General features: G+C 37.5%; 1 protein-coding gene across 4 annotated transcripts in view; it reads left to right on the top strand.

Annotated features, from left to right (window-relative positions):
• The window catches only part of LOC136853427 (lysine-specific demethylase 9-like), a 141736-nt gene that overhangs the window by 43117 nt on the left and 71688 nt on the right, over positions 1-26931 (top strand). For all 4 annotated transcript variants that reach the window (XM_067128977.1, XM_067128976.1, XM_067128979.1 and 1 more), the window contains exons 4-7: positions 5160-5246; positions 10386-13232; positions 19325-19522; positions 19795-19935. In XM_067128977.1, coding sequence (XP_066985078.1) covers positions 5160-5246; positions 10386-13232; positions 19325-19522; positions 19795-19935 — 3273 coding nt within the window. The remainder of the gene's footprint in view (positions 1-5159; positions 5247-10385; positions 13233-19324; positions 19523-19794; positions 19936-26931) is intronic.

Genomic DNA, 26931 nt, shown 5'->3' with positions numbered 1-26931 from the left:
TGATACTTCATATCTCTCTCTCTCTCTCTCTCTCTCTCTCTCTCTCTCTCTCTCTCTCTCTCTCTCTCTCTCTCTCTCTCTCTCTCTCTCTCTCTCTCTCTCTCGTAACCTACGCATACAATTGCATTTATCTTTTCGGTTGTAAAAATAAAAAATGAGAAAATACAGTAAAAATATGTGAGAATAGTGCAAAATATAAATAAAGTCATAAGCATGACGACCCAAAAAAAAAAAAAAAAAAAAAAAAAAAAAAAAAAAGCTGTATCAAGTCAGACATCTACCTAGCCGTCTTCATCCATCCAACACTGCATCCCCACCCCCTCCCAGCCAGGAACTGCTCCTGAGCTCCACCCATCTTCTAAAACAACCCCTTCTCGACACTGCCTTACAGCCCCTTCTCTCCCATGGCGCCCAGCCATGCAAACCCCCCCTCCCCCTTGGAAACTTCTTGAGGCTTTCCCTGTCCCCCCAAAACCCTTTCTCAGTCTGTTTGAGTGTAAATAGTGTTACCAAGATTTTCCCAAGGCTGCACAACATTGCCAACCATAGGAGTACAGTTTTTAAAATTATTTTGAAATTTATATATACAGTATCTTTGGGACCTTGGTCCCTGGTCCGGGTGTGTAGGATAATGGCGATCTGGATAATTGAAGGATCACTGTATATTGTTTATTACAGTAAATTATGGTAATTTCTATTGAAATTATCATAATATCATTCCAAAGCATAACACAAAGAGCATAGCTTTACCAGTATTGGCAAGAGTCTCATGAAATCTTGTTCAATGATGTTTGATTTTTAGTATTTCCACAATTATTGAGGATTTTTAATACTCCACTAATACAAAGATTGTATTGACATGCATAAGAAATTCCAGAAAAAAGAGCAAAGAAGGGTTTTGGAAGGTGATAGTACTCACTGTTAGCATGAACCTCCATCTTCCTGCCTTCTGCTTCAACTGACCCCAGCTGTTGGCTTCTCTCCATCTTAAAGGGATATTATTTACATTCATTTTTGTTACATGATTGAGGAAGAAGATATGACAGTACTGTACATGATTTTGAGGATGAAGGTTAAGTAGTCCTAAAAATGTATTTATTCTCATCAACCGGAAAGCCCACAAGAACTACCTTCAACTCAAACACTTGGATAGAAATATTTTAGAAAATATATGAATTTTAGGAAAGATGATTTTGAATTAAAGATTCAATGAATTTGAAAGAAATGTTGGATAAAGGACATTTCTGAGCTGTCAGTACTCCCCCTGTCTTTAAAGGAGTATGTGCTACCCATGTAGAAGCGAAATCTGTTTATCATTTACCATTCTTAGATTATGTTGCTTACAAGCTTGGAATAATTTCAAGGAACAATTAGGATTACAATCATAACCAGACATATATACATGTCATTTGAAACACACAAAGACATGAATGTACAAATTAACCCCCTTATCATTTGCACTAATTTATCAAGAGGAATGCAGATATATCCATTGTGCAGAAGTATATATATCTGTAGTTTAACCAGACCACTGAGCTGATTAACAGTGTGCAGGAAAAGGAATACACTGTACTGAAGTGACTAGACTAGCCTAGGGTACAGTACACCCAATATCCTATCATAACCTGACTAGCGTATGAAAATATGTGCTAAAAAATATGTAAGGAATTTAAAGAAGTAGAATCATTTCAACATAACGTACCCAAAAAATATGACACTAGCAAGCAAAATGTGTCATTCAAGAACTTTATCACACTTAAACTAGGTGTGTATTCCTGATCAGGTATCTACTGTCATCACATGTAAGACATCCAAAGATAGTATTTGTCAGTTTATGTAAATGGGTAATGAATATTGTGGATGTACAAGTGTAACAAGAGAGTGATAACATATTGACATTATTAGTAATGTTGAACAGTATTGCTGAAATAAATATATGGCTAGCATACTTCCCTGTTACAGTGGCACCTCAATCTAATGAACACTTGGGGGTCTGCCCATCCCGATAAGTAATGAAATTGGCATGTAGCCTACACAAAACAGTATCTTTGAGCAACTCAGTTAGCTTATGTTGTCCAGCAGTTCCATATAAAGTAATTAATATCTGTCCTAACTAGTATTTTGTAATTTTCATTGTTTCAAATATTAATTTATTCAATTTCAGAAGAATATTTGCAGAAAAACTGCTTTTGGAAATATGTACACTACAGCATATTTTGCTTAAGGAGAGTGTTTGAAAAAATAATTATTTATTAATTACTCTGGTTTTTTTGCATGAATAAGTTTGAAATTTTGGGTATTGGTTAGTTTATGTATAGCGAAAAGGTCAGTATTCACATTTTCCTTCTCGCCCCCATTCGCTGGTACCCCTACTCCCCCCAAAATTCTTTAAAAAAAAAACTCAGCCATAACTATTGCAACCTAAGAGCTGAAATTTATGTGGTAGACAGGTAATATAGATTAGAGCATTTTTTTTTTTTTTTTTTACAAATATTTTTTTACAAATATTTTTTTATTTTAAAAATCTTGGATTGGTTTCATGGAAAAATAAATCCCAAAAATATTTTTGGGACAAAATAAAAAAACTAGAGTTTTTTAGACAATTTATTTAGCTTTCATTTGCTTTTCGTTTCATTGAGATAGGTGAATACGTTACGTCTGAGTTTCCATTTGAAGGTAGATAACTTTAGTTTTGAGATATCGGCTTCCAAAGTTTTATGATGACATTTTTAGCTTGTCTGTCCATTTATTTGCTTGTTGTCTCACACTTTGAGGTTTTTATGACAAATGTGATATGTTATATCATATTGGTGTTATCTGTGATTATTATTTTATGTATATTGAATTATATTTTATATATTTAGGCTCCTGGTCCCCCTCTTTCCTCTCTCTGGGATGCCTCCCTCTTCATGACATCGTTTCTTCCTTTCTCTTATGGAACGTAGATGTTTCAATTTTCTTGGTCTCGGCATAGTTTCTTCTGAACAAAGAAGTGTTGCAAAGCCAAGAGAAGTACAAAAAATTGACTTGCAAAGTAATATAAGTGTGCTGAATGAAAAGTGTGTCAAAACACTGGTGAGGTTGGGCAACGCGACGTCTTGCTTCGTCGAGAGCTGAGCTGCCACTGATCGCCAAAGTGGGTCCACTCCTTTACCCAACAGAGCCTCTACACACTTTCGTAGGATATAGTTGCCATATACCGCATTTAGATATTCTTCTTTGGTAGCTAAATTGAAATTACTACCGATATACTGAAGTCATCATTACATTATACGAAAAATGTAATTTTCTCAGTGATAGTAGGGTTATGGTTTTGGCTTATAACTCCAAAACCATTGCGAATTTTTAAATAAAATTTTCTGAGAATATAGTCGAGGTGTAAGAGTCCGTATATGAAATATCAGGAAGAATTTGGATTCTTTTATTTTTCCGTCAAACGCTCCCCTTAACAAAAACATGGATGATTGCAGTAGTTCTACCTACGTATAGATGGCGCTGAAAAGATTTGTAAACTACTTGAAATCCATAAGCATCCATAAGTTACATCACTTCACACTTCATAAATATAGTTAGAACGTGATTGAAGAGCGAGAACAGATCTCACTCCATATCCTGTGACAAAGGTGGTTGATGTAGCCAAGCACTAAAAATATAGCACTTAAGAAGCAACAGTGTACTATTAGTGCAGTCATTCTGTTTTCATATTCAATATTATACACAGTATATTGTTGTATTTATGTATTCATAGCCATTCATTCATAAAAAATAACATAATGTAAAATGAAATTTTGCTTTTGGCAAATTCTCTTGAGTAGAACATTAATTTTTTCTAGGAATGAACACAAGTCAAATCTGATTTCCTGGCTGAGTTACCATCGATACTTGGTAGCCAGTCACACCCCATTCACTGATATCTTGGAGTTAATCAGCCTATCACTTTGGCGTTATTACTGCTAACTTGTCTTAAAAATGTACGATATTTGCATTGTGGGTTTTTATGCCTATCTTTCATGAGGAATGCTGACATTTATATTGAGGAGTGAGATTGTCAACTGCAAAAAATCTAAGGTCTCACACAATAGATTTGGATAAACAAAGACATTATTGGTATGCCACCTTATTGCTTACTGATTGTATTGAGTTTATCTTGAAGGATATTTGTTGTTGTCTGTTTACCAATATCAGGATACATTGTAGATGGGCATTCATAGACATGTGGATGCTCAATAGCACACCATAGTAGTAGGAGGATATAAAAAAAAAATAGTAGCAACACAGACTCCAATAAAGTAGGCAAATTATACATTGGTGACCATATGGCACACTAAGAGAAGATCAGCACTAATGCTGCCAAGTGTTCGCAAGAGAGTATTGTGCCCTGCATTGTTTACCCAGAAAAAACCAAACCTTTAAAATTCATTTTATGTCTGTATCCTCTTTTCCTGCCAAGAGCAAGAATATTTGCTGAACAGCAGCTCCAGTATGCCATAAATGTGCCTCGTTGTCGAACTTCTCAGTTCAGAGATCCTTTATTCCTCGCACCATTGGACTGTGGGACAGTCTCCCTGAGTATGTTGTGCAATTGAATTGAAACCTTAAGGGTTCAAGCAAAGATGCAACACACTACTACCATAAAACAATTGTCCTTGTATTTTAATAATTTACTTAAATTTTTATCTCTAGTAATTTAATTTATTTTTTCTTTTCTAATAACTGATCTCTTTCTGTATTTGTTACTTTTTTCAAATGAACAGTACATTGTTTTGCAATTTGAATTTCAAGCCATTGGCCCACCTGGGCTTGTTCCATATGGGTAGGGTTCATCTTCTGAATAATATAATAATAATATTAACATAAAATCAACTGACAGTGAATTTTTTGTTATATCTTGAAGGCTTGAAATTTAATATTTGTTTGTGGTTTAGATAGCATTGAAATTAAACAGCCAAGTAAACTTATTTTTATCTAAAATACTTTTATAGAAGGCTTCTACAAGACCTTTTTATCATATTGGTTTCATTGGTAGAGATCAGTTAGGCAGTATGGGTTCAGTGAAAGTGTATGAGTTCCTTATTAGCTGGTATAAATTTTTTACCTATAGACCACCTGAAAAATCAAATTGCCTGAATGTCCCCTTCATATGCTGTCTGTATTTTCAGGATAAAGACCGCAGTTCAGATTCTCGGATTAGTTGGAGGGCAGAAAATGGCAGCAGCGGTAGTGGAACCCCAGAGCATATTCAAGAGGTGTGTGGTGTTTGTTTTAGTACAGTATTGCATTCTTGGGTGTAATAGAAATAATTCTGATTTTAGTATTTCTGGTATTAATAGATTCAGATGATGATAAATAATTGTTATAAATTCTTTTTAATCGACTGCATGGATCAAGCAGTTTTGACATTAATCTTTTAATCTTTAGAAACTGCAGCATGAGCCTTTGACTTTTATTGCTTAATTTATTTAAGTACTGTATTATGCATCAAGATTTGCCATCACATACAGTACTTTATTGAGAAAAGAATTTGTATAGAATCTACATTGCTTTAGATTGTATAGTAGTTTTAAAGGGAAGTATGGTATTTATGAATATTTCGTAAAAAAAAATGTGTCAAGTGTTTTCTTAAACTTTTAATGGCCATCTGAACTTTTAATTTTGCTTTTATGCATTGCGTATGAAAACATCAACTTTTATGTAGGAGTATTCCTCAGAGCATGCTGGAAATAGTTGAAACTTGGTACTTAGATGACTCACTGAAAGGAGTCCCGCACTCAACTGATGTGAGCCAGGAAATTTTTTCCAGTCATGGTTATGACAAGACATGTTTTACTCCATCTGACTGCCTTATTGAATCCCATCCCCTCTCACTGTATGTGTGGTTGTATGTTCAAAGATGAATGTAAACCCAATAAGCATAGTTTATGAGTATATAAGGAGATTAGGTCATGAGCGGATATGTGGCCAATGTATGTCCTGTTTGATTGTGGATCCCCACCTGACGTTCTTATTGCAGGGGTAGGATCAACAGCCTGGACTTTTCCTGTAAAATTCATTGGTATCCTTGGGGGGATACTCTGCAGTTGACCCAACGTATCTTTAATGCTAGACTGCTTTCCCTGTCTCCCTGCCCCTCCTACTTGTTCTGTTTTGGCTTGGTCTAAGAGGGGTACTTACACTGAAGTAATAAGCCAGCAAGTGTTCTCTGACAGTGACACTCTTGTGCATGTACTTTGTCACCTCCTACCCCCTTCTTCATGTGCTGCTTCAGGGACATTGGACTCATTAGAGCACTTTAAAAAGGTGTGGCCTTCACTAGGCATTCCTGTCATATGCTGTTGTTGGGTGACTTGGCCTTGGGTGAGTGATCCTTCTGTCCTCATTAGGGAGCTCAGCAATTCTTAGTCTTTTTACTGTGGTGTTGCCTGTAGGAGATAACCCCCATGGTACAGAACATGGGCTCTGCTCCTGTGACTTTTCTCCTTGTCTTGGCCTTGTCACTGGGGAGAGAGCGAGGTATGTAGTAGGAGCAAGATGAAGAAATTAAGGTATGTAATCTTTAACGTTGTCAAGCTCATCATCATCTTACCCTTCTTCCTCATATATGAATATAAAGAAGTCATGAAAGATTTCTCAAAAGAAGCCCCATGGACTTTGATGAGAACCTATTCTCTCTGAGGGTTAATAGCATTGTTTGCTTGCCTCCAGGTAAGACTTAGATGCTCATAGGAGGAAGGGTTGACACTGGTTTATGTTAGTGTGTTCATGGTCTAGTTTTCACCTTTCCCATGAGAACTTGAGGATTGCCCTAGTCTCTTCTCTTGCCTGTACTACTTCAGATGTATTTAGAGAAGAGCTGGTGGTACTGTCTCATCTGGCACTCACTCAGTCCCTGGACTGTGCAGGTGCAGATAGAGAGTTCTTGTATGACAGGTCTCTATACTATACCTTGAGTACCATGGCAACGTATGTGTGCATAATCATGCCTGACCTGTCTGGGACTGTTAATGTCCACAGGCATGATAGTGCTTGTGAGTGTTCGCGTGTAGCCTTTACTGGTTTGGCCCTAGGAAGGTTGACCACATTTCAGATTATGCTTGTTATACTCTTGAGTCAGTCTCTGTGTGTTTCAGCAGTTGGTTGATCATTTACATCCACGATGCCATGAATGTTCACCAGAGCAAGTTGGTGTGTCTGCTTCTTTTTGAAGAGGATCCAACCTGTTAGGACCCAAAGGTCCTTCTAATGCAAACTGTGGTGCTCCCATTGAACTGAATTTCATCAATAAAGTGAACTGTAGGATTTGTTCTGGAGGTATGACTCATTTTAACTGCTGTAATCTGTGCTTGCTCATGTTGGTTTGGACATAGTGAACTGTCTGATCTATAGATCAGGAGGTTTCCTGGCTTCTGTCAAATCAAGCAAGCTCACCATCCTACCTTTGAGACACAAGCAGAAGTTTTATATTCCAGAATACACCAAGACTACCCATTTTCAGTGTACTTGTCAGTCACTAGATAACATACTCCTGGATAGAGAACGACAAGCTGCATCTCTGTTACACTTATGGGGTCTGGAGCCATAAGCAGCATCAGGGCTCAACTTGTGGTTGATGATGCCAGCTGACCTTACTGTTGGTCTCATCTGCAGATGAGAGGGAAAAGTGCTGGAGATATTTTCTGGAGGAAAGGCTCTGACTCGATTTTTGCATGTAGAGTACTAGTCTATGGAGAAACTTTGTCCTGTGAAGAAGTGACTGTATGTGTGTGCTTTTCTCATGAGAGGTTTTGCTGAAAGTAGTCTCAACGAAACATTTTGATCTTAGACTTCTCTTTGTTTTTTCCTAGATATATAAGTGGCATTATGCTGTATTATGAATCAATTTTATTTTCCACTTCATAAATTTATAATAATTTTTGGTTGTAAGAGGAGGACACAAATTACTGTACAAATGTTTTACAGTGTTGTATACACTATTGTGTATTGTACATAAATACTGTACCTGTACAAAACAGTGATACCTTTATTTACAAAAATTTTGAGTTAAGGTATAACTTGGTTCTTGAGCCCTACTCTGTTGTAAACAAGAGATACCTGGACAGTAATGTATTTCCTATACTTTTCCATTTCCGTACTTTTAAGTTTAACCCCCTGCATCTGTTGACCGTGAATGACAAGAGATAATTATAGTTTAAGTGTGAGTGTCAGCTTGAGTTTACAACCATTGAAAAATGTCTACCCTAAAAATTATTGACCCGTTTCCCTTTGTTTACAACGAGAGAAAATTTGAAGGCAATATCTAGTGCCATCTACTGTATTTGTGACATCACAATTCACAAAACATAATAACAAAGATAGCTCAGCTGTCCAAGATTTGACTTGTATTTTGCTTATTGATTCTCAGTCAATCATGTTTTATATTTAATGCATTATGTTTGTGTTCTGAATAAATGTTGGGTATAAAATGATGCTTCGTAAGTTGCTGTAATCACATGTAATAGTAAAATCAAGCAGATATAATAGCATCAATCTTGTTATTGTTGGGCCTATTAAAAGGGCCATTTAAATGTGTAATCTTCGAAGCCACCACAGTGATACCTAGATTCATATATGAGTAATCTATGCCATTTTCTCCTGATTTTTTGGGACCTTCCGAGAAGTCTTCATCTTGCTATATCCATACCTTGAGACCTGTCGTATTTCAGTTCTGCTGAACATCATTTATCTTCACTATTTATTCAGTTGTGGCCATGTGTCTTATCATTCTGTAGTTGCAACTCTTCAAAATATTTTTCCTTTTTTGCTGTTGCCATGTTTTTGTAATAATGAATGTTATTGGCCTTATTCCATTATTGTACGTTTGTTCTCTACTTAAGGGATGTATTTTATTATCAGTTGTTTGCTTATATCATTTCATCCAGGTTGTTGCTACTCTTTTTTCTTATTGCTCTTTCAATACCTGCTTCACAGTACAGTGTCCCCAAAGGTAGCAGAAATTTTCAACTTCTCCTAGGACCTGCTTTTTTACCACATGATTGTCTACTTCCCTCTCTTAACTATTTGCTCTTATACAATTTGGGAATTGAAAATCTCTTCCCCCATATACATATATATGTTGCAGCTCCATGTATGTTTTGAAATTTTTAACATCTCTTTTGACAATTGTGGTTACATTTTGTTCTTAACACTGATTTTACCCTAATTCTATTCACACTTTTACTTGACCACTTTTCTAACATTTTCTTTTTTAGTCCAGTCTTTATAAGCTGATGTTGATTTTCAATCTTGTGCTTACCAATCTAGTTGTACATCTTTTAAACATTTCTACAACTTCATCTTCTGATTAATTTATTAACTCTAGGTCATTTGCATGTAGCATCTCCCAGTGGCTTTCTTGCCTGGACTCCCCTGTAGCTTCTTCCATCACATTAGGAAACAGAAAAGGGCTCAGTGTTGATCCTTGATGGACATTTGACATTTGTCTTAAATTTATCCAATTCACTGTAATGTTTTGTTATGGTAAGTGGTGTCCCTAGTTCAGTGTGTGTCTCTGTTACCTTCCCTTAGCATTTCCCAATATTGATAGTCCTTTACATACAAGTGAGTTTTGTTTTGAGAGCTTGTTAGCAAGTTCAGTTTGTTTGTCAGGCCAACAAAGTTAACCTAGGCATCCAGAATTGTAGTTAGCATATGTCATATAGCACTGTGCATTGGTAAAGTTTGCTATAAAGGAATTTGGTCTCTGTTCATAAAGGTTTTAATAAAGAAAAATTTTTTTTCTTGAAAAGTGACATTGGAATGTATGAAATAGTTTATATATCCCATGGAACTGTATCTCTGAGAGTTTTTATGCTGAACACTATAGATTGTCTTGGCACTCTGTCAAATGAAGATCTCCTCTGCATGATACTCTTCCTGTAGTTGCCTCATTATAGACTTGTGTTGTTGATTCTGGCATAAAGCCAGATTGACATCTATTCATCACATCTGGGTTTTACAGGTTACATCAAACAGGAAGGGTTTGTTATTTTGCTTTTTTTATGTTTTCTGTCTGTTGGTTAGTAGCATTATACGAAAGTAGTGTGGATTTTTATGAAGATTGTATCACAGGTGGGATGTGTGACTGGCAAAAAATGAATAGATTTTAGGAGATATCTAGATCTTGATATGGGAATCATTGGTGTGGATATGCACCATGAATGTTGTGGTAATTTTTATTCAGTAATTTATAGATGTAAATTAGGTATTTTTAAGCTTTAATTGTATCGATAATATTGTAGCAGCAAACAAATTTTTGGTGTTCATTTTGCTTTTGGAATTGCTGCTGTCCTGACAGGATAATTGTGAATATATATATATAATTAACATTGATTTTCTTTTCATATCTTCAGGGAAGGAGTTATACTCCACCAGTTAACTCAGACTCCAGAATATCTTCAAGGAGACGTCAGACATCTTCCGATGATGGATCTTCACGATCATTGTCTGTGACTCCTCCTAGATGTCCAACTTCACCTATTCCCATGAATAACATTAGAGATAGAAGTGTGCAACAGAGTTACTCGGAGCAAAGAGTACCTATATTACCTCACAGATTGGGAAATGTATCTCCAACAGGCTCACCTCAGAGTCCTCCTCCGGTTCCACCTACCTCCTCATTCAACCTACATTCAAGAGCACCCAAAACGCCGCCATCATCACGACCCGGTTGTATTCCTCCAATATCTCCTGGCCCAGTATCTCCTTGCTTGTCTCCAGGAACTCCGAGTAGGTCACCAAGAGCCTTTCCATCTTACCCGTTTTCTTATGCAAGTTTGTCTGAAAATTCATTACCTCCAAGAAGGTGTTCCGGCTCGACAAGTCCAGTGCATTCAAGATCCAATGATACCTCATATATGCCAGCTACTCCATCACAGCACAACACTTCTAATTCTCCTCAGTCTCCAAGATCTCCTGGAACGCCACCACCACCACCAGTGTCTCCTGAGATACCACCACCACCACCAATATCGCCAGAGATTCCACCTTTGCCTCCTTCAGATGGTGGTAACTCATTATTAGACAAGAATTCTCACAGTCCACCAAATTCCTTGTCTGAAACTTTCCGATATAAGGGGCAAATTCAGGCAGGTAGTGATCCCCCACCACCCCCTCCTCTTCCTCCATCACCCCCACCAGCATCTCCAGGTACTCCTCCACCATTACCCATATCCCCTGAGACACCACCTCTACCACCAGTTTCTCCAGGTACTCCACCTCTACCTATGTCTCCAGGAAGCAACTTTCACAAGAACTCTATTTCTCATACCCCACCTAATCTTAAGATAGTCATGCCTGGAATGTCCCCAAGGGAATCTCACGAAAACTATGTCGAGCCTGTTGACAATGCATTGCAGTGTGAAAATGTCTTGAATATTCAGGATGAAAATCTTGAGAGAGACACTCCTTCACCTCTACCTGATTGTCCGTTGGAGTGTCCTAAATCTCCATCCCCCCAGTTTGGGTCACCATCATCATCTCGTTCGCCTTCTCCTTCGCCTCTTCCTGCCCAAAGATCTCGTAGTCCACCATCAACTCCTTCCGTACCTTTGAACCAGCCTTTAAGATTAGTAGACCCCCCATGTGTTTCTCCAACTTATACACACAAAGTAGATATTCTATCACCCAGGGTGCCTATTCCTGATATTCTTTCCCCAACAAACTCAATAAAAGCAGATATTATGTCTCCTCCTCACCAGAGCCCTCGACAGGGTATTATGTCTCCTACACATCCCTCGCGACCTAAACTCGTTTCTCCGCCTTCATCAGGCATGTGTCCAAGATCTCCAAAAGTTAAGAGCCCAACTCGTTCACGTCCGAGAAGTCCTATGGATCTCCCAGTCCCTAAATGGAAACCTGATCCCATAGTAAGACAGAAAAGACCTTCAGAGTCTAGAACCTCCATATCTTCAATATCTTCTGTATCTTCACTCACAGAAGTCATTGTACCTGTAACACCACGACCCGTGACAATTCCTCCAACTGCAGAGAAACTAAGAAGATTCAGTGAAGAAGAGTCACTTGAAATGAGAGAGAGGTCTGCAAGTGGAGAGGGTCATGATACTGCAGAAAGTGGATTTGATGATGGAAGTGACCTGTCTCCAGATCACAAGCCAGAAGTGTCCGTAAAAGTAGAGCCTCTTGATGCTAAATCTTTATATGGGTTAGAGAGAGAGACTATAAAGAAGGAAGAACCTGATGTTAGTACTGTGCCAAAGTTGGATTTCAAGAGTGAGGTCTTAGATGAGCTCTCCAAGTTTGCTGAAGAAGGTGACACCACCATATATACAGGACATCAAGGTAAGGTGTTGAAACTTGAAGAAATAGAAGAATGTAAGGAGGAGAAGGAGGAAGACCAAACCCTGTCACCTTCGAAAGGTGAATCATACATTAAGACGACAACTTTAAGAAAACCGCCTACATCATCCAAGAAAACTGAGTCACCAAAGAGTAATGAACGATCAGCATTGCCAAAGAAGGGAGACTTGGATAACTCTCTTAATTTTGCTAGTCTAGTGGGTGTCAAGGGTGAATCAAGTTGTACACCAAAGAAGGCATTAGACTTCCTTTCAAAAGAACAGGATGGTAAAATGGAAGAGAAAATTCTTAATACTGTGGATTCGGTGAAGTATCCAGTCAATGGGACCAAAGTAACAGATCTCCTTGGTAAAAGCAAAACATCAGAAGTGAAACCTCCCAGAAACAGTTTGGACAAGCCTGTAGAATCTGAAAGTGTCATAGATAAAGTAGAAAACTTGCCAGAGAAGGATGATTCCAAGGTTAGAAACAATGCAGCCAGTAGACACAAGTCTACTTCAGTGTCATCCAGTGGTAAAAAATATGATTGTGCAAAATGCTATAAAAGGAGTAAGATAAAGAGGTACAATATTGGTGTGCAGTGCAGGCGAGATAAAAGTGAATCAAAATCAAATGAAAATAAATCTAATGCAGCACCTGTGACTAATGCATCATTTTCTGCTCTCCCTTGTTTTGCTAAAGTTGATTTTGGATCAAAGCACATTTCTTTACCTAGACCTCCTAATGTTGGGAAAACTATTCCTGATAAATATAAATATGCACAGTTCATGCATGTAGAAACTTACCCTAATGGTGATGCCACAATTGTGCACATGTACCAAGATGAAATCGATCAGTTGAGTAAAGAAGAGCAAGAGGAACTGGCCATCGAGTTTTTAGATGTAAGTATTTGTGATTCTGTAATTTTGTGTTTTATGACAACCCCAGTAATCATGTATATGCCTATAATTGTGTCCCTAATATTCCCTAGGATCACCAGACTCATGTCTGTCAGATAGTAGATCGACTTACAGAATATGTATTGTCAGGATCCCCAGATTTGTATCAACTGGTAATCTCACTTTTCATAGTTCTGCTGTGCTGTTAACAGCTCTACTCTTATTCTTCAGGTGCGCTGGCACCTCAGCATAACAGACAGTTGGGTGTCTGGTCTCCCAATAAGTATGAAAAACTTGAACATGATATAAAAGAAAATATTTTTCACTCACTGACGTGAACAGAAAGTGCTCTGCTAGTGATGAGTGGTGAGAAAGCTGGCTTGAGAGTTTTGTCCTAGTGAGCTGCCCTTTTGCCAAAATATCAAGTCATTTTAAATGTTATATATATATATATAAAATTCCAGCTAAAATATATATAGTCATTTTAAATGTTATATTTCAAATTTTTTTTTTTTTTTTTTTTTTACTTTATATGGGAAAAGTACAACGGTAACTAACATTAAAAAATATTCACTACTGGATATGCCCATTATTGTTAATATCAAAGGAATTCTTATCTCTGTAACTTGACATAGCTATGGTATTCTTGTATAAAGCATTCCATGCATGAAGCCATTTCACAGCCAGGGCATTAAGATGACAAATTCTTTCTGACCTGTTCTCATTGCTTCATATTTGCGGCAGCACTGATGTTAACTAGTGCTTCTGGCACCATTGCTAGGATGCAATGCAGTTAATTTGCAAAGTTCACACCCGACTACCACCCCTTCCCGGTTGAAATGTGCCATACTTGTTAACCAGTTGTTTTAAGACTTGCAGAAATCCATTAATGATATGAATTTTTCAGTTTTATACTTGTATAAGTATTCAGTGAGCAATATCTTTTAGACAAAGCATTGTTATTATGTACAGTCTAACCTCTTAAAACCGTGAACCTTGGGACCAGGCCACTGCCGAACCACAGAAAATCCCGGACTATAGAATACTCCCCTAATAAATGAAACCCCTATGTACACAGTCTTGCAAGCTAATTCCACATACAAGTAGCCTAGTTGCCAACTTAGCCTATTACTTGGCTAAGTTCTGACACCACATATTATCATTTTATTACTCATATATTTTCACTTTAATCATATAACTTCATATAATGTATAATTTTCTTTAAAAAAGTGTACTTGATTTAACACATTTAGCCTACATTCCCAAGGTAGCCTAACCGAAAGTCAGCTACTTTAACTCTTCTCAGAATCTGCAGAATGTTATCTGTGACTTTCATCTCCTAAATTTACTATCTTCATAATTATTGCTATTAGTTTCTTCGTCATTTATTTTGATTTTAGGGGGTGACAAAAATAAAGAATGAATTTCAGTGATCATTCGGTGCATTCACTGTCAAAAAATAAACAAAGCACACCGCCATCTATTAAGAAAAATGAACACTAAATTTTCAGTAACGGGAGGGAAAGGATAGAAATATTTTCTAGCATAGATAAAGGTTTATGCTTGTGCTTCTTGCCTCTATCATCATCTGATCTCTTTCAAGCACTCGTAGAGTAAGGAATTTGTGTGTTGCCAAATGTCTTGTTGATTTGATTAAAAGTTTTGACATGGTAGAGCCTTCTCAAGTGGAACCTCTAAAAAATATATTTATGCATTTAAATTTAAAATCAAAAACATATTTGACTTCACACGTTTTTGTTACTAACAATTATTTTCATAAAAACAAAAGAGATATGGCATAATTTTTGATGTTGGGAAGTTGTAAACAATGTGTGGCACTGCCCTCATGGCCACTCAATGAACTAATGGCATCTGATTCAAAATTAAGCCAAACTGCAGGAGTTCCCAGACCACAGAATGCCGGTTTTAAGAGGTTCGACTGTACCACTTCATTGCTCTTCTCACTTGTTCTCTCATACCCAGTTGCATGTCTGATTTATCTATAAGCTGCTTGTCTTTCAGTCAGTAATAACATCTGGCTTTATGACTGGGTTTCCTGTATGATGGTCCAGTCTCCCAGTTGGGCTAACTAGCTAGTGTATAATGCTGTCAACAAAGCACATTCTTTTGCCTCTCCATTTGATTATAAGATGATGGCTTTTCTTTCTAAATGCTGTCTTTTCTTCATGCCTGAGAAATGCCATAAGTTTCATGACTACTCCTGGGTGGCCTAGAGGGTCATTAGCCCCAGTGTCTACATCTGTTCTGGTATAGACAAAATTGTCCATAAGGTATATAGTATTACAGTCACAGATATGTATTTTTTATACCAAAATGGTACCGCTTTGATCTAATGTACTGTTCGAAAATAAGGAACCCTTTAATATTACGAGACAGTTATCAGTCACAAGCTTTTGTTATCCACTGTAAATGTGTATAGATCTTTATTCAAAATTTTTCATAGATATAATTTTGAACATGTGGAAATTGTGAAACCAGAATTTTTCTGTATTTTCCACAGTGTTTGGATGAGGTTTCATTGAATGTCAAAACCTGTAAAGGGCCTGGTACTGATCATGGGGTATCATGTTACCCAAGCCTGGCAGTCGACCAATAGATCACTGTGTAGGTCACTGATCATTTTCACGGTTAAGTCCACAAATTCGCCATCATCCATTTTGTCAAACTCCAGGTAGTGAGATATTTCCTCCTTCAGCAGTGACTTCAGTAGTTACTTTACACTTAACACTCAGGGTTTCAGATGTGGCCAGAATTGGTACAGGATTACTACTGGGCTTGGGAGAACTAGGATTAGCAACAGCACCCTCCATCATGAAAGCATATGGACAACTGCCATTCTGCCCATGTGCTGAGTTGAATGCTTCCTTGCAAAATTCATTCAGATATCATGGTATGAAATAGAGCTCATATGATGCTCCCAGACCCCTCCCTAAGTTGTTATTTTACCTATAGTATTGATATTTGATGGATTTAATGGGTGTGTGCATGTGTTTGTGAAGAGCTTGTTAAAGACACTTTACAGCAGTATTATTTATTTGCTATGGCATACAAAAATTTACACAATCCTTAAATTATCTGAAACACAAGCTACTTGAGGTCAAGCTATCATACATCATTCATTGGAATTCCTTAGTGTCAGGAGGTTGGTACCATTATGTCAAAGGCTGCTGTTGGATTGTCTTCAGTGTGAGTTGAGTCATGTGTACAGATGAGTATCCACTGATACATTTGTCAAGTTCTTGATGCGATATAAGTGAGCCACATACTTTGTGGAAGCCAACACAACTATCACATTTGATGTTTGCAAGCATGTGAGAAGAAACATTTTAAGATTATTTTGTACAGCCCTTACCTCTGCCCTTCTCAGTTTGGCTCTCAGAATGGGTAAAATTTCTAAGTGTTCATACTTTAGTATGTCAACAGTTGCTGTAATGGTGCAGCAGTATTGCTCTTGGAAATATTCAGTTTCCTTATTATCTATTGAAAATAAGACACTTGTCTCTTGGAATCATGTCATTCATCCTGCTTAGCAGTTTTTATCTTTAAGGCAGAATTTGCCTAATGCTTCATAAACCTTTTATTCAATTTTAAGAATTTGTCTCAAGTAATTCATCCGAGTTTATCAGTGAGCTATGGCTTGGTTTTGACCCAGTTTGACTTTAGGCTAAAAGCTGTTAATGATGGGAGGATTCTTGATAGAGCTGTGAACATTATGTGCATTGTTATGTTATTGTAGTCATGTGCATTTCACAGCTCTGTAAGTGGTACTAAGGGTCCTTTGCAGTTATCTTGTATCCATAGCTACATTACCTTATGACTTGTACTTTCCATCCCTTCCTTTTGGTTTCTGTCTGTGTAACTCAGATTTTTCTAACTTTACCTTGCTCTAATTTTGATGTCACATTTATTTAAAAAAAAAAAATTTGGGAGCAAGATAAAAGAACCCAGAATGACTCTGTGGGCTCATTGAAATAACTAACTGGTTTGATAATGTGAGTTGCTTAGATATGTTTCATAGCAGGGCAAAATTATGTGTGAAGAGTAGAGTAAGGCTGTTTTCTTACCTCTATATAGGCCTGATCCCAAAAGCTACTTTATGTAGAAAGTTGTATCACTCATAATGATCAGGCTAATTAGCTGTATTGTATCAGGAAAAGGCCCTGGGGTGCCTTCGTCTCTTGTGCAGCATTAGGACATTTAAAGCTACTGGGCAGTTTAAGAGAATTAATAATAAATATTGTATTGTTTAGAATGATATTGACAGGCTGTGCAAGTAGGCTATGGTAGATAGTGCCTGGGCTGTAAAGTGGTAGAGGGGCCAATATACTACATAGGTGATGATGTTTATTGTAATTATAGTACATGAATTGCCATAGGTGATGATGTTTATTGTAATTATAGTACATGAATTGCCAGAAATAAACTGATTTTATTGTTCCTTAAATATTTTGTACATACATTTATTTCTGAAATGAATGGTATCTCTTTTCACAGTCAACATAAGATATAATGTGTTAATACCCTTCTAAGCTTGTTTTGCTGCTTCACTCGGGTAACTTTCAGTGAAAGCAAGGGAAATATTACAATCCTCTCATGAAATGGATATTTGCATACTTCCCCTTGCTCAGTAATCAACCTTCAGTGTTTGCAAATGAAGGAAGTGAGGCATAACTGATGGTGTTGCTGTCAGTTGTATGAGTTCTAGCATTACCATGAAGTGTGGGGGTGTACAGGTAAGGGGCCTGGTATATAAATGGATAGGGAACTGAACTGGGGAAATTGGGGTGGATTGTTGAATTGAGGTGGAACTACAGTAGGATTTGAAAGGGTTAGCATGGTTATGTTGTGGATGAACATTGAGGTATGTTGTGCAGTAAGTTGGAGAAAGAGGGAGACTATTTAGGATCTATAAATGTTTGTATGGTTCTTCTAATTTAAAGGGTTTGTTGAAATATGAATGAATTAAATAAAAAAAAAACTGCAAAAAATCTTGAAAATATTTTATATCTAGGTTTGGCATGTGACAGTGTAAATATGAAGTATTATATGTTATATATAAGAGATTTTCCACAACCACTTTCAAAAATTGTATTCTGTTAGTCCAGTAGTTTTTAGAAGTAAATTTTCCTATTTTTATTGAAGTACCATCAGAATCTTAATAACACAATTTTCCCCTTTGATACTAGACAGCCAAGACTAAAGAGAGCACAGGAGCTTTAAATCCTTGGTCCAGTTGACATTGCAACTCATCAACCATGGTCAACTGCTGTAACTTTACTTATATAGGCTATATATTCAAACTAATTCTCAGTTTTTCAATAATTTTTCACACAAGATAGGCCTAAGGCTGTCTATGTGGGAGTGAATGTGGATTGTATGTATATCCGAATGTCTTGAATTTTGGCAGATTTTTTTCAGTGCCAGTAAAAGTTAAAATGTAAAAATGATTTAAAGGTTTTAGCAATTAAAGATATTTACCAAAGGGACAACTTATTCACTCAAATGTTATTTTAAAGACTTTGTACCATATTAATATCATACTACTGTAGTAAGGTAATCATTATAAGGGGAGGAGGCTATTAAATTTTTTTTAAAGGGTAATAAATGGAAGAATCACATAGGGGACTATTTGGGCAAGAATTTCTGTATACGATGTTATTTATACCTGTTATAAGTAAAAAAGTATCAGAAACGAATATTTGACATGAGGAAGGGCTAGGCTAGCCTAGGTTAGTACAGGTACGGCAAATGGATTAAGAAAGACCTTTCCTCTCATTTGGGAAAATTTCATGGATGACATTGACCTGACATGCCAAAAAATGCAGGTTTTACTATGTTTTGTTTTACATCAGTACCTGTATTTGAATACAGGTCTGAAAAAATAGTGCTTAGACACTGTGAATGGGAGGGAAGCATGTTTGTAACTTGAAGAGTTAATAATAACTTTTATTCCTATGATTTTCGTAAATGAATGTTTTACAGGAGAAATTTATAATTGAAGCAGAGTTAGACTTAAAAAAGTTAGTCATTGAAGCAGTGTTCAGTTTAATCCAGTTTTGAATTTCTGTTTACAGTTTGCATTTTCTGAGGATGATGATGGGTATGCCTATCATGTATGTGCTATTGTCCATGATGCAGCAAGATATATGCCAGATTTACTAGACTACATGGCTGAAAAGCACAGTGGGCTTATTGTCAAGGCTGGCGTCATTGGTCACATTGGAAGAAACTCCGATTTGGAAACTTTTACCATGGGGAAATATAGAGATGAGGTAAATTTACATGTGCTCAACCTAGAGATTTATTTTTTTGCAAACTAAATACATTTAAAATATGTCTTATTATATTTGGTAATATCTTTAGAAGCTGTGATTTTGATATTCCTCAAGTTTATTGAGCAGTTTGGTTTTTGATAAGCAAACATTTTGGTAGTTCTTGATTAATTACTAAATAGAGAATAAATTATATGAATTTCATACTTAAGCTTTCACTGGTGAATGAATATGAATACTTCATTGGTCATATTCCATTTTTGCTTTTCCAGGTCTACAAGAATTACTGCAATGGCACATTTCGTGCTGGCCCTCTCCACCAAGTCAGTGTTGTTGGAACTGTCCATGAAGAAGTTGGTGGTTATTTTCCACATTTTATCACCATGATGGAAGAGAATCCATTCCTGAGACGAGTAAGTTTTATGGTAGTTTTTATGTAAGGTTGGGCTTTTTTCGTGTGTATAATGTGTGTAAGAATTTAATTGTTGAGGTGTATGCAGGGAGTGAATTTTTTAAATTACCACAGGAGTAGGTATTTTGTCCATTCTACTGGTCCTGTCTTTAATTTATATTTTAGTCGACTCCTTAGTAACTGGTCCTCCAATTCCTTTTAAGTTAATTGCCTGTTAGTCCTGTTTGTCATGAAACCTTCCCCCCCTTTTTTTAATAGTTCTCTTAAGCTCATTTGGTGTCAGATGCTGCGATAGTCCTGCCATGTCAACAATATAGTGTTAGTATTAATTCTCTTCATTCACATTTTACAAGAGTAAGTGAACACTAGTTTGCCAGTGGGAATCAATACCTGAAGAGTTAATGCCACAGGTGTATAAGATTTTTATTAGTGAAAATAGCCTTTTAACAGGTTAATGATAAACTAGCAAAAATGGTGCATGGAAAGGATTATAGCCCAGCGTATCACAAAATTTTTGGATGCAATGTCTTAGTAACTTTTAACATGGTTTGTTTGATTACAGTTTTATGGGCCCATGGAACTTGATATGGCTATTCATAGCTTAAACAGTTTGAATTTGTAATTGCATTAGTTCACCTGTGTTTGGTACCATATCTGTGCAAAATATCAATAAAAAAAACTCCAGGTGTCAGACAATAACTGTTTACACTGAGTATCTCTTAAGAAACAAACTTAAGAAGAATTCTTTTTCCTTATTACACAGTGGTCATAAAATAAGACCACATTTGTTTATTGATGGCAAGTTTAACCCCGTGTGGGCAGGTAGCTTACATATATGTTTACATATAGCTTTGTGGCGAAGTCCGGGTAACATACATATATGTTCAAGGGTTTGCGCCATTCAGTTTGAACGAATTTTGCGGGAAAAATGCTATGATCATTTCCATAGGCTATAATTGACCTCTGGCAACTCACACGGCCAGTCTCTAGTAGCTCAGTAGAGGATAGAGAGAGATCAGTCTGACTTGAGACATCATAGGAGATTGTACTGATGCTCCCGACCCAGGGCATCTCATAAATATTTTACAATAAATATGCTCAGAATTTGTTAATTATTTTAGTTCTTATCTGTTATGATTTTGTGTGAGCTGTAATTATAATTTTACAAAATAAGATAAAAAAAAAATATTAGAAAAACACTTATAATATGGTAAAATTAGCATATTTTTACGACCGTCTTTTGTAAAAGAGGCCCCATGCAGGGTTGGAAATATTCACTTTCAACTTTCCAAGAAAGTTACAGAAAATTTTGTAGAATTTTTTTCTTATACCATGTGCAAATGCATATCTCCCTCTTCCTGTTGATGATTTTTTTTTTTTTAATTGGCCATCCTTAAGTTTAGCCCGGTTTAGGGGTGTGCTTAATATATATTTTGCCCAGACTGTGAGGGTTAAGTAGCCATTGTATATATAAATTTTTAGTAAATAATTTCTGTCTGACCTCAGATTACAGACAAGGAAAGTCTGCATGAAACAGCAAGGTAACCATTTTAATATGGAAGATTGTGAAAGTTTTTCTAGCTTAGCCCATCCAAAATACATGTACAGTACTACAGTTATGCAATCTACCTACCTGTTCGCATTATTCTTGTTGCTTAATCCAGCGTACTACTACAAAAAACCACAAAACAGAGTTACAACCCACAATCAACAACCTAACTATCAGAGAGCTCTTTCTGCCACACCAAAGTGTTTTTCATCATCACTCCTGCATTGTTTACATTTCTCTCCCTTCTGCCATTTGGCATCTTATGACATCACTTCCTATGACGTCACAACACGAACATATACTTTTAGACATAAAGAATGTTTTGCTATAAAAACATCTTTTAGAATTAAACGTGCTTTTTATACATTTCGTAAATGAATAACACCCATACCATTTCACTAATGCAGAAAATAGAAATAAAATAATAATTAAACTTCTAAAACTGACATATAATCATACTTATCTCCTTCTCCCTCCCCTACATGACTATAATCTCTTATCCTAATCCCCTCTAATCTCCATTATCCTCCAATTCTTTATCCTTTACATAATTTCTGATATTTTCCTTGAAACTCATGCCTTAGTCAATACATCAGCTATTTGATGCTTTCCTTTTATCCATCACACCACCTTTATTTCTCCAGATTCTATTGTTTCTCTTATTGCTGCAATATAAATTTTTAATCTCTTACTACTTACTCCAGTACTTGATTTTATTCCAGTGATTAGGGCTTTACTATCAGTTTTAACCAATGCTTTTAATTTTCTCCCTCCTACTATCTCTTCCCACAAATGTTTTAAATATATTAAGCCTTCTATGGCCTTCCCCACACTCAGAGCTTCTGCTTCAATGGTGGACTTTGCTACTCTTCTGGATTTTCTGGATTTCCACCACATGGGACTTCTTACCATCTGTCAAAAATATCACATAACCCAATTGTGTATGACCATCTTCAATACAGTATTTCCAAATGAAGCATCTGCATAGGCTTCTCAAAAAATCTTTTCTTCTTTTAACTCACTTATTATCACTTCCCCCATTACTTTCTCAGTTTTTCTCACTATTTTAATCAGCTTTTTCATATCTTAAGTCGTTCCTTCTTTAAAAACTGTACTTAATTCACTAACATCATATATTTCTGGCATGGTATGTAACACTACCCAGTTCAGCTGTCCTACCACTGATCTGTACTCTGTTAACTCATTTTGTCCTAACACTCGGTTACCTGTAAATCTTCTAGCTTCTGGTTCTCGTATAGAATTTATACACTGCCACTGATTAAGACAAATTCTATTTTCCTTTTGCTCTACCATTACTCCTATATACTTAAAACTTTTACTTTCTTGTTCTCCTACTTGCAATTTTCCTTTCAATTTCCCAATTGTTTCCTTTAAAAATCCTTCAGTTCCTCCAAAGCAAAAATCACTTACATGTGTACATAAATACCATTCAATTTATTGTCTTTCCTCCAAAAGAATATATTAGGTTCTAATCTACTTCTCTCACCTTAAAGCTCCTCCACCACTTTTACCACCTTACAATACCATGCCTTTGGTGCATCCTTGAGCCCATAAACAGTTTTCTTCTATTTCCATATTCCACTCGAACCATCTTCACTAGGTGGTTTTAAATATACCTCTCTTTGTATTTTGTAGAAACGCGGTTTTTACATCTTATGCATAACAATTCCAATCTCTCAATTTTATTATTGTCAAACAAAATTTTTAAATTTTGGCATTGCATGTAGGAGCATCTTTTTTTTCCATTCAGCCAGTTCTTCAAAACCTCTAGCTACAAATCTTGCTTTACTTATCATCCTTTCCCCCCCTTTTTACCTTTTCAGTTACTCTCTGTCTTGTAGATATAGCGTTTTGTCTAGCATCATTTATCTCTTCATATACCTTGTTTTCTCTTCAACTTTGTAGTTCTTTTTCGTTAGCTTCAATTACACTTCTATTTTCAGATCCTAGCAAAACCTCTTCATCTTCAATTTTTTCTACATGACTATAATCTCTTTTAAGTTATCCCATCCCTTGTCACCTGACAGGGAGTCTCGTTCATTGTACGAATCAGGCCAAGATTTGCTTGATCGTCTTCCTGCAAGACTTAATATAGTCCATTCTTCTACTTGTCCTGTATTTTTGTTTGTAGCTCTAACTCTATTTCCCTTTTTGAATTTTGGTATCTCTCCTTTTAACTCATCTTCTGTTACCTCACTTTCCCCTTCATCTTCCAGTGTTTCCTCTGCCAAATCTCTTTTTGTAGCCTTTTCTATATCTATATTCCTTCTCCAGCCCATTATCATCATCTTTCCTTCTTGCCCATTTGTATTCCCTTCCCTTGATGCACAGGATTCACCCTTTACAGTATGTTTTATCCATTTTAGTTATCTTTCCTTTTTCTGTTTATAATCTTTGAATCCTAGTAACATTTATTCTAACCACTTCTCTTGGAGAATCATCATGTTTAATCACTACCATTTTACCTGATACTCCCACTACCTGAGCAGGTCCTCTCCATTCATTTTCATTTTCTCTCTAGTAGAATACCTCATCTCCCATTACTGCTTCTTCAAATTTATGTTCTCTGACTTTTTGTTTAAAGCAGTTCTTATTTTATTACAAGACTCATTTTTGATAAACACTTCTCTGGCCTTATGCATTGCATTCAGTGTATCCCTTACTATGCTTTCTTCCATACTTTCTCTCTGCTTGCGGGACTTGAACACTCTTCTCCCATTAAATTTGGCAAAGAATGGTTTTTTCCAAATACTAATTGGTTAGGGGAGAAACCACCGTTACAGTAAGCCCCCGTATTCACGGGGGATGCGTACCACAACCCCCCGCCCCCCGCGAGTAGCTAAAATCCACAAATACTTAAAACCCTTCTAAAAACACTTAGAACTGCCTATTTTTATATAAGTAACTTACCAAGTAACTACATAGCTATTACGTTTCATTTATGAGCAGCTTAAATTTGAAAATTTGTGGTAGCGTTCCAATATTTTGGTGTAGGTAACTCGCCCCGCCCACTTTCGGGAAAGGATAGGTACAACACTACTAACTAGCCCAATTCGTTTCTGCTGGTTGACAGCGTAACATGGTTGTTAACTTCAGCTTTCTTTTGACTTAGTATAATTCGCCGGATGAATTTCATCGTTTTTTGGTGAAGTATTCGGAGTCTTGGTAGCAACAGCGCTAATTACATTAGCTTATTTAGCTTGGACTTTTGTTTCTCAGGATATGTCTGACTCTAGTTCTGCTACTAGTAGGTTTTGCAGCAAAGGCTGTAATACCAAACTCACTACTATCAGTTATGACACTCATACCATTTGTTGTAAATGTAGAGGACAAACTTGCTCTGCAGTCTTGACCTGTGACGAATGCAAGGAATGGGATCAGGGGAAATGGAAGACTTTAACTAGTTACTTAGACAAACTTGAGAAAAACAGACGTAAGAGAGCGGCAGCTAAGACCAAAGCTAGGAATTCAGTTAGTCAGGTTTCTCCTGTTGTGCTTGCCCTTCCAACTCCTATATCTGTTTTTTCCCCGATCACCAGTCCTCCAGTTTTACCTGTGACTCCATTATCCAACTTCCAACCTTCCGAACCCAGTGCCATCGCCAGTCTGGAAGCCAGAATGGACTAAAAAATTGGTCTCTTAGTGAACACTGTAGCTCAAATAGGGGCTTCAGTGAGGGGCTGTATGGATAAGATTAGTGCCAGTGACGTCTGTGCAAGTGTTGTGTCGTGGAGGAGGTGACTACTTGTCCCATCGATGCTCCTAGATGAAGGTCCCTGTCAAACTCCCCTAAACCTGGGAGGAGGCAAACCGTAAGTCCCAGGGAGGTCGGTGGGGTTTCCCCACAGGTAGTTGCCCCCTCAACCGAGCCTGTTGTTTGGGATTACCAGGACTCGGTGGACAGTCATTGGAAAGGTGTCCAAATTGGAGTTCATGCACTTTTGTTGAGTGATACGGATTCAGGAACCGATGAATCCAAGTGCGAAGTGAGTCAGAAGCGCAGCTGGTGCTTCAAAAGTGCATCCAGGCCATTGAAAAGGCCAATATCCGTGACTGAGTCCAGATTTCCGATCCTGTGCAAGTGGAACAGAGATCGGGATCCGAGTCCCAAACCTTCGTGCAGTTTTTGGGATGATCCATCTAACATGTCGCCTGTAGTGTCTGTGTCAGAGCGTCAGTTTCTGTTGCCCAGTCGGATCTCTAAGAAACATGGAGATCACACTTTTGGATCCAAGGGATCCGAGGTAAGGAGATCCAGTTTAGTGGGATCTGGTGGATCCAAGTACCTAGAAGGACCAGATATTTGAGGGGATCCAAGAGCTCCAGGCATCCATCGGGATCTGAGGGATCCAGTCCAGTGGGATCTGAGGGATACAGTTCTCAGTGGTCTGGTAAAACTAAGGTATACTTAACTTTGTCCAGTGGGGTCCAAGGGGTCCATTCATCCAGTGGCATCTGAGGGATCCAATCATCAAGTGGGATCTATGGGATCCAAGTGTTTAGTGGGATTCAAGGGATCCAGACACACTGGGATCCAGAGGATATGATGATCCCATTGAACCAGTTCAACAACTAGTTCGTCAGTGCTCGATCACACCCATTCTGAGTGAGCGAACGGGCATATGACTCCGCCTTCTTCTCTTCTTCTGGTTCAGGATCTGGCTTTGGAACCCATTAAGCAACGTTTGGACAATATTATGGATCTTTTACGTAAACCGTCGGTGACTCATGAGCCTGAGAATTTGACACACTCTCCCATTTCGTCTGCAGATGAGGACGTAGAACAGGATCAGCCTGCTTCAGCCTACGCTTCCCTTTTGAAATACATCTTGTTTTGCTTCCTGGACTACTTTCTCCAGTGATTCCCTTTTCGCCGGGTTCTTCTTTCATGATGAGACAAGAGATACCTTTGCTATACTACTGGAGAAGCTCCCTCTTTGGGAGTTGCTGCCTCGCCCCAAGAGGACTTCTTTGGTATGGTTGATTCATCTCGATGCACTGCTTTTGTGTCAGCGAAGATTATATTTTCGTCTTCTGAGTTGGACCACTCATCAAGAACATCTTTAAGGTGTTCGAGGTTTAAGGCTTCCTCGATTGTACTGCTGGGGTTGTAGCAAAGAAGATTGAGGAATGCCCTGACCTTGCAGAGGACTTTGCTTTGGATGGTTCCTTAGAGCTCTCCTCTCTCTTTTCCATGGGGGTGTTAAAGAAAAGGGTTGTGGTGCTCCCTCACTGTTAAAGGCATCACCGTAACCCAAAAGTCCGCTCTCCTCTTCCTGCCACCAGACAAGTCTCATCTCTTCCCTCAAGCCACTGGCTTCGTTGCTAAATTGGTCTCTCCGCTGCAACCTCAGCCCTTTCGTGGAGGAAAACAAAAGCCCCAGCCAATACCTCGCACCAATTTACGTCCCCCGTTGAGGTCCATTA

Source organism: Macrobrachium rosenbergii, chromosome 27 (assembly GCF_040412425.1).
Source record: "Macrobrachium rosenbergii isolate ZJJX-2024 chromosome 27, ASM4041242v1, whole genome shotgun sequence".
NCBI lineage: Eukaryota > Metazoa > Arthropoda > Malacostraca > Decapoda > Palaemonidae > Macrobrachium > Macrobrachium rosenbergii.
This window is presented reverse-complemented; position numbering and strand designations above follow the sequence as displayed.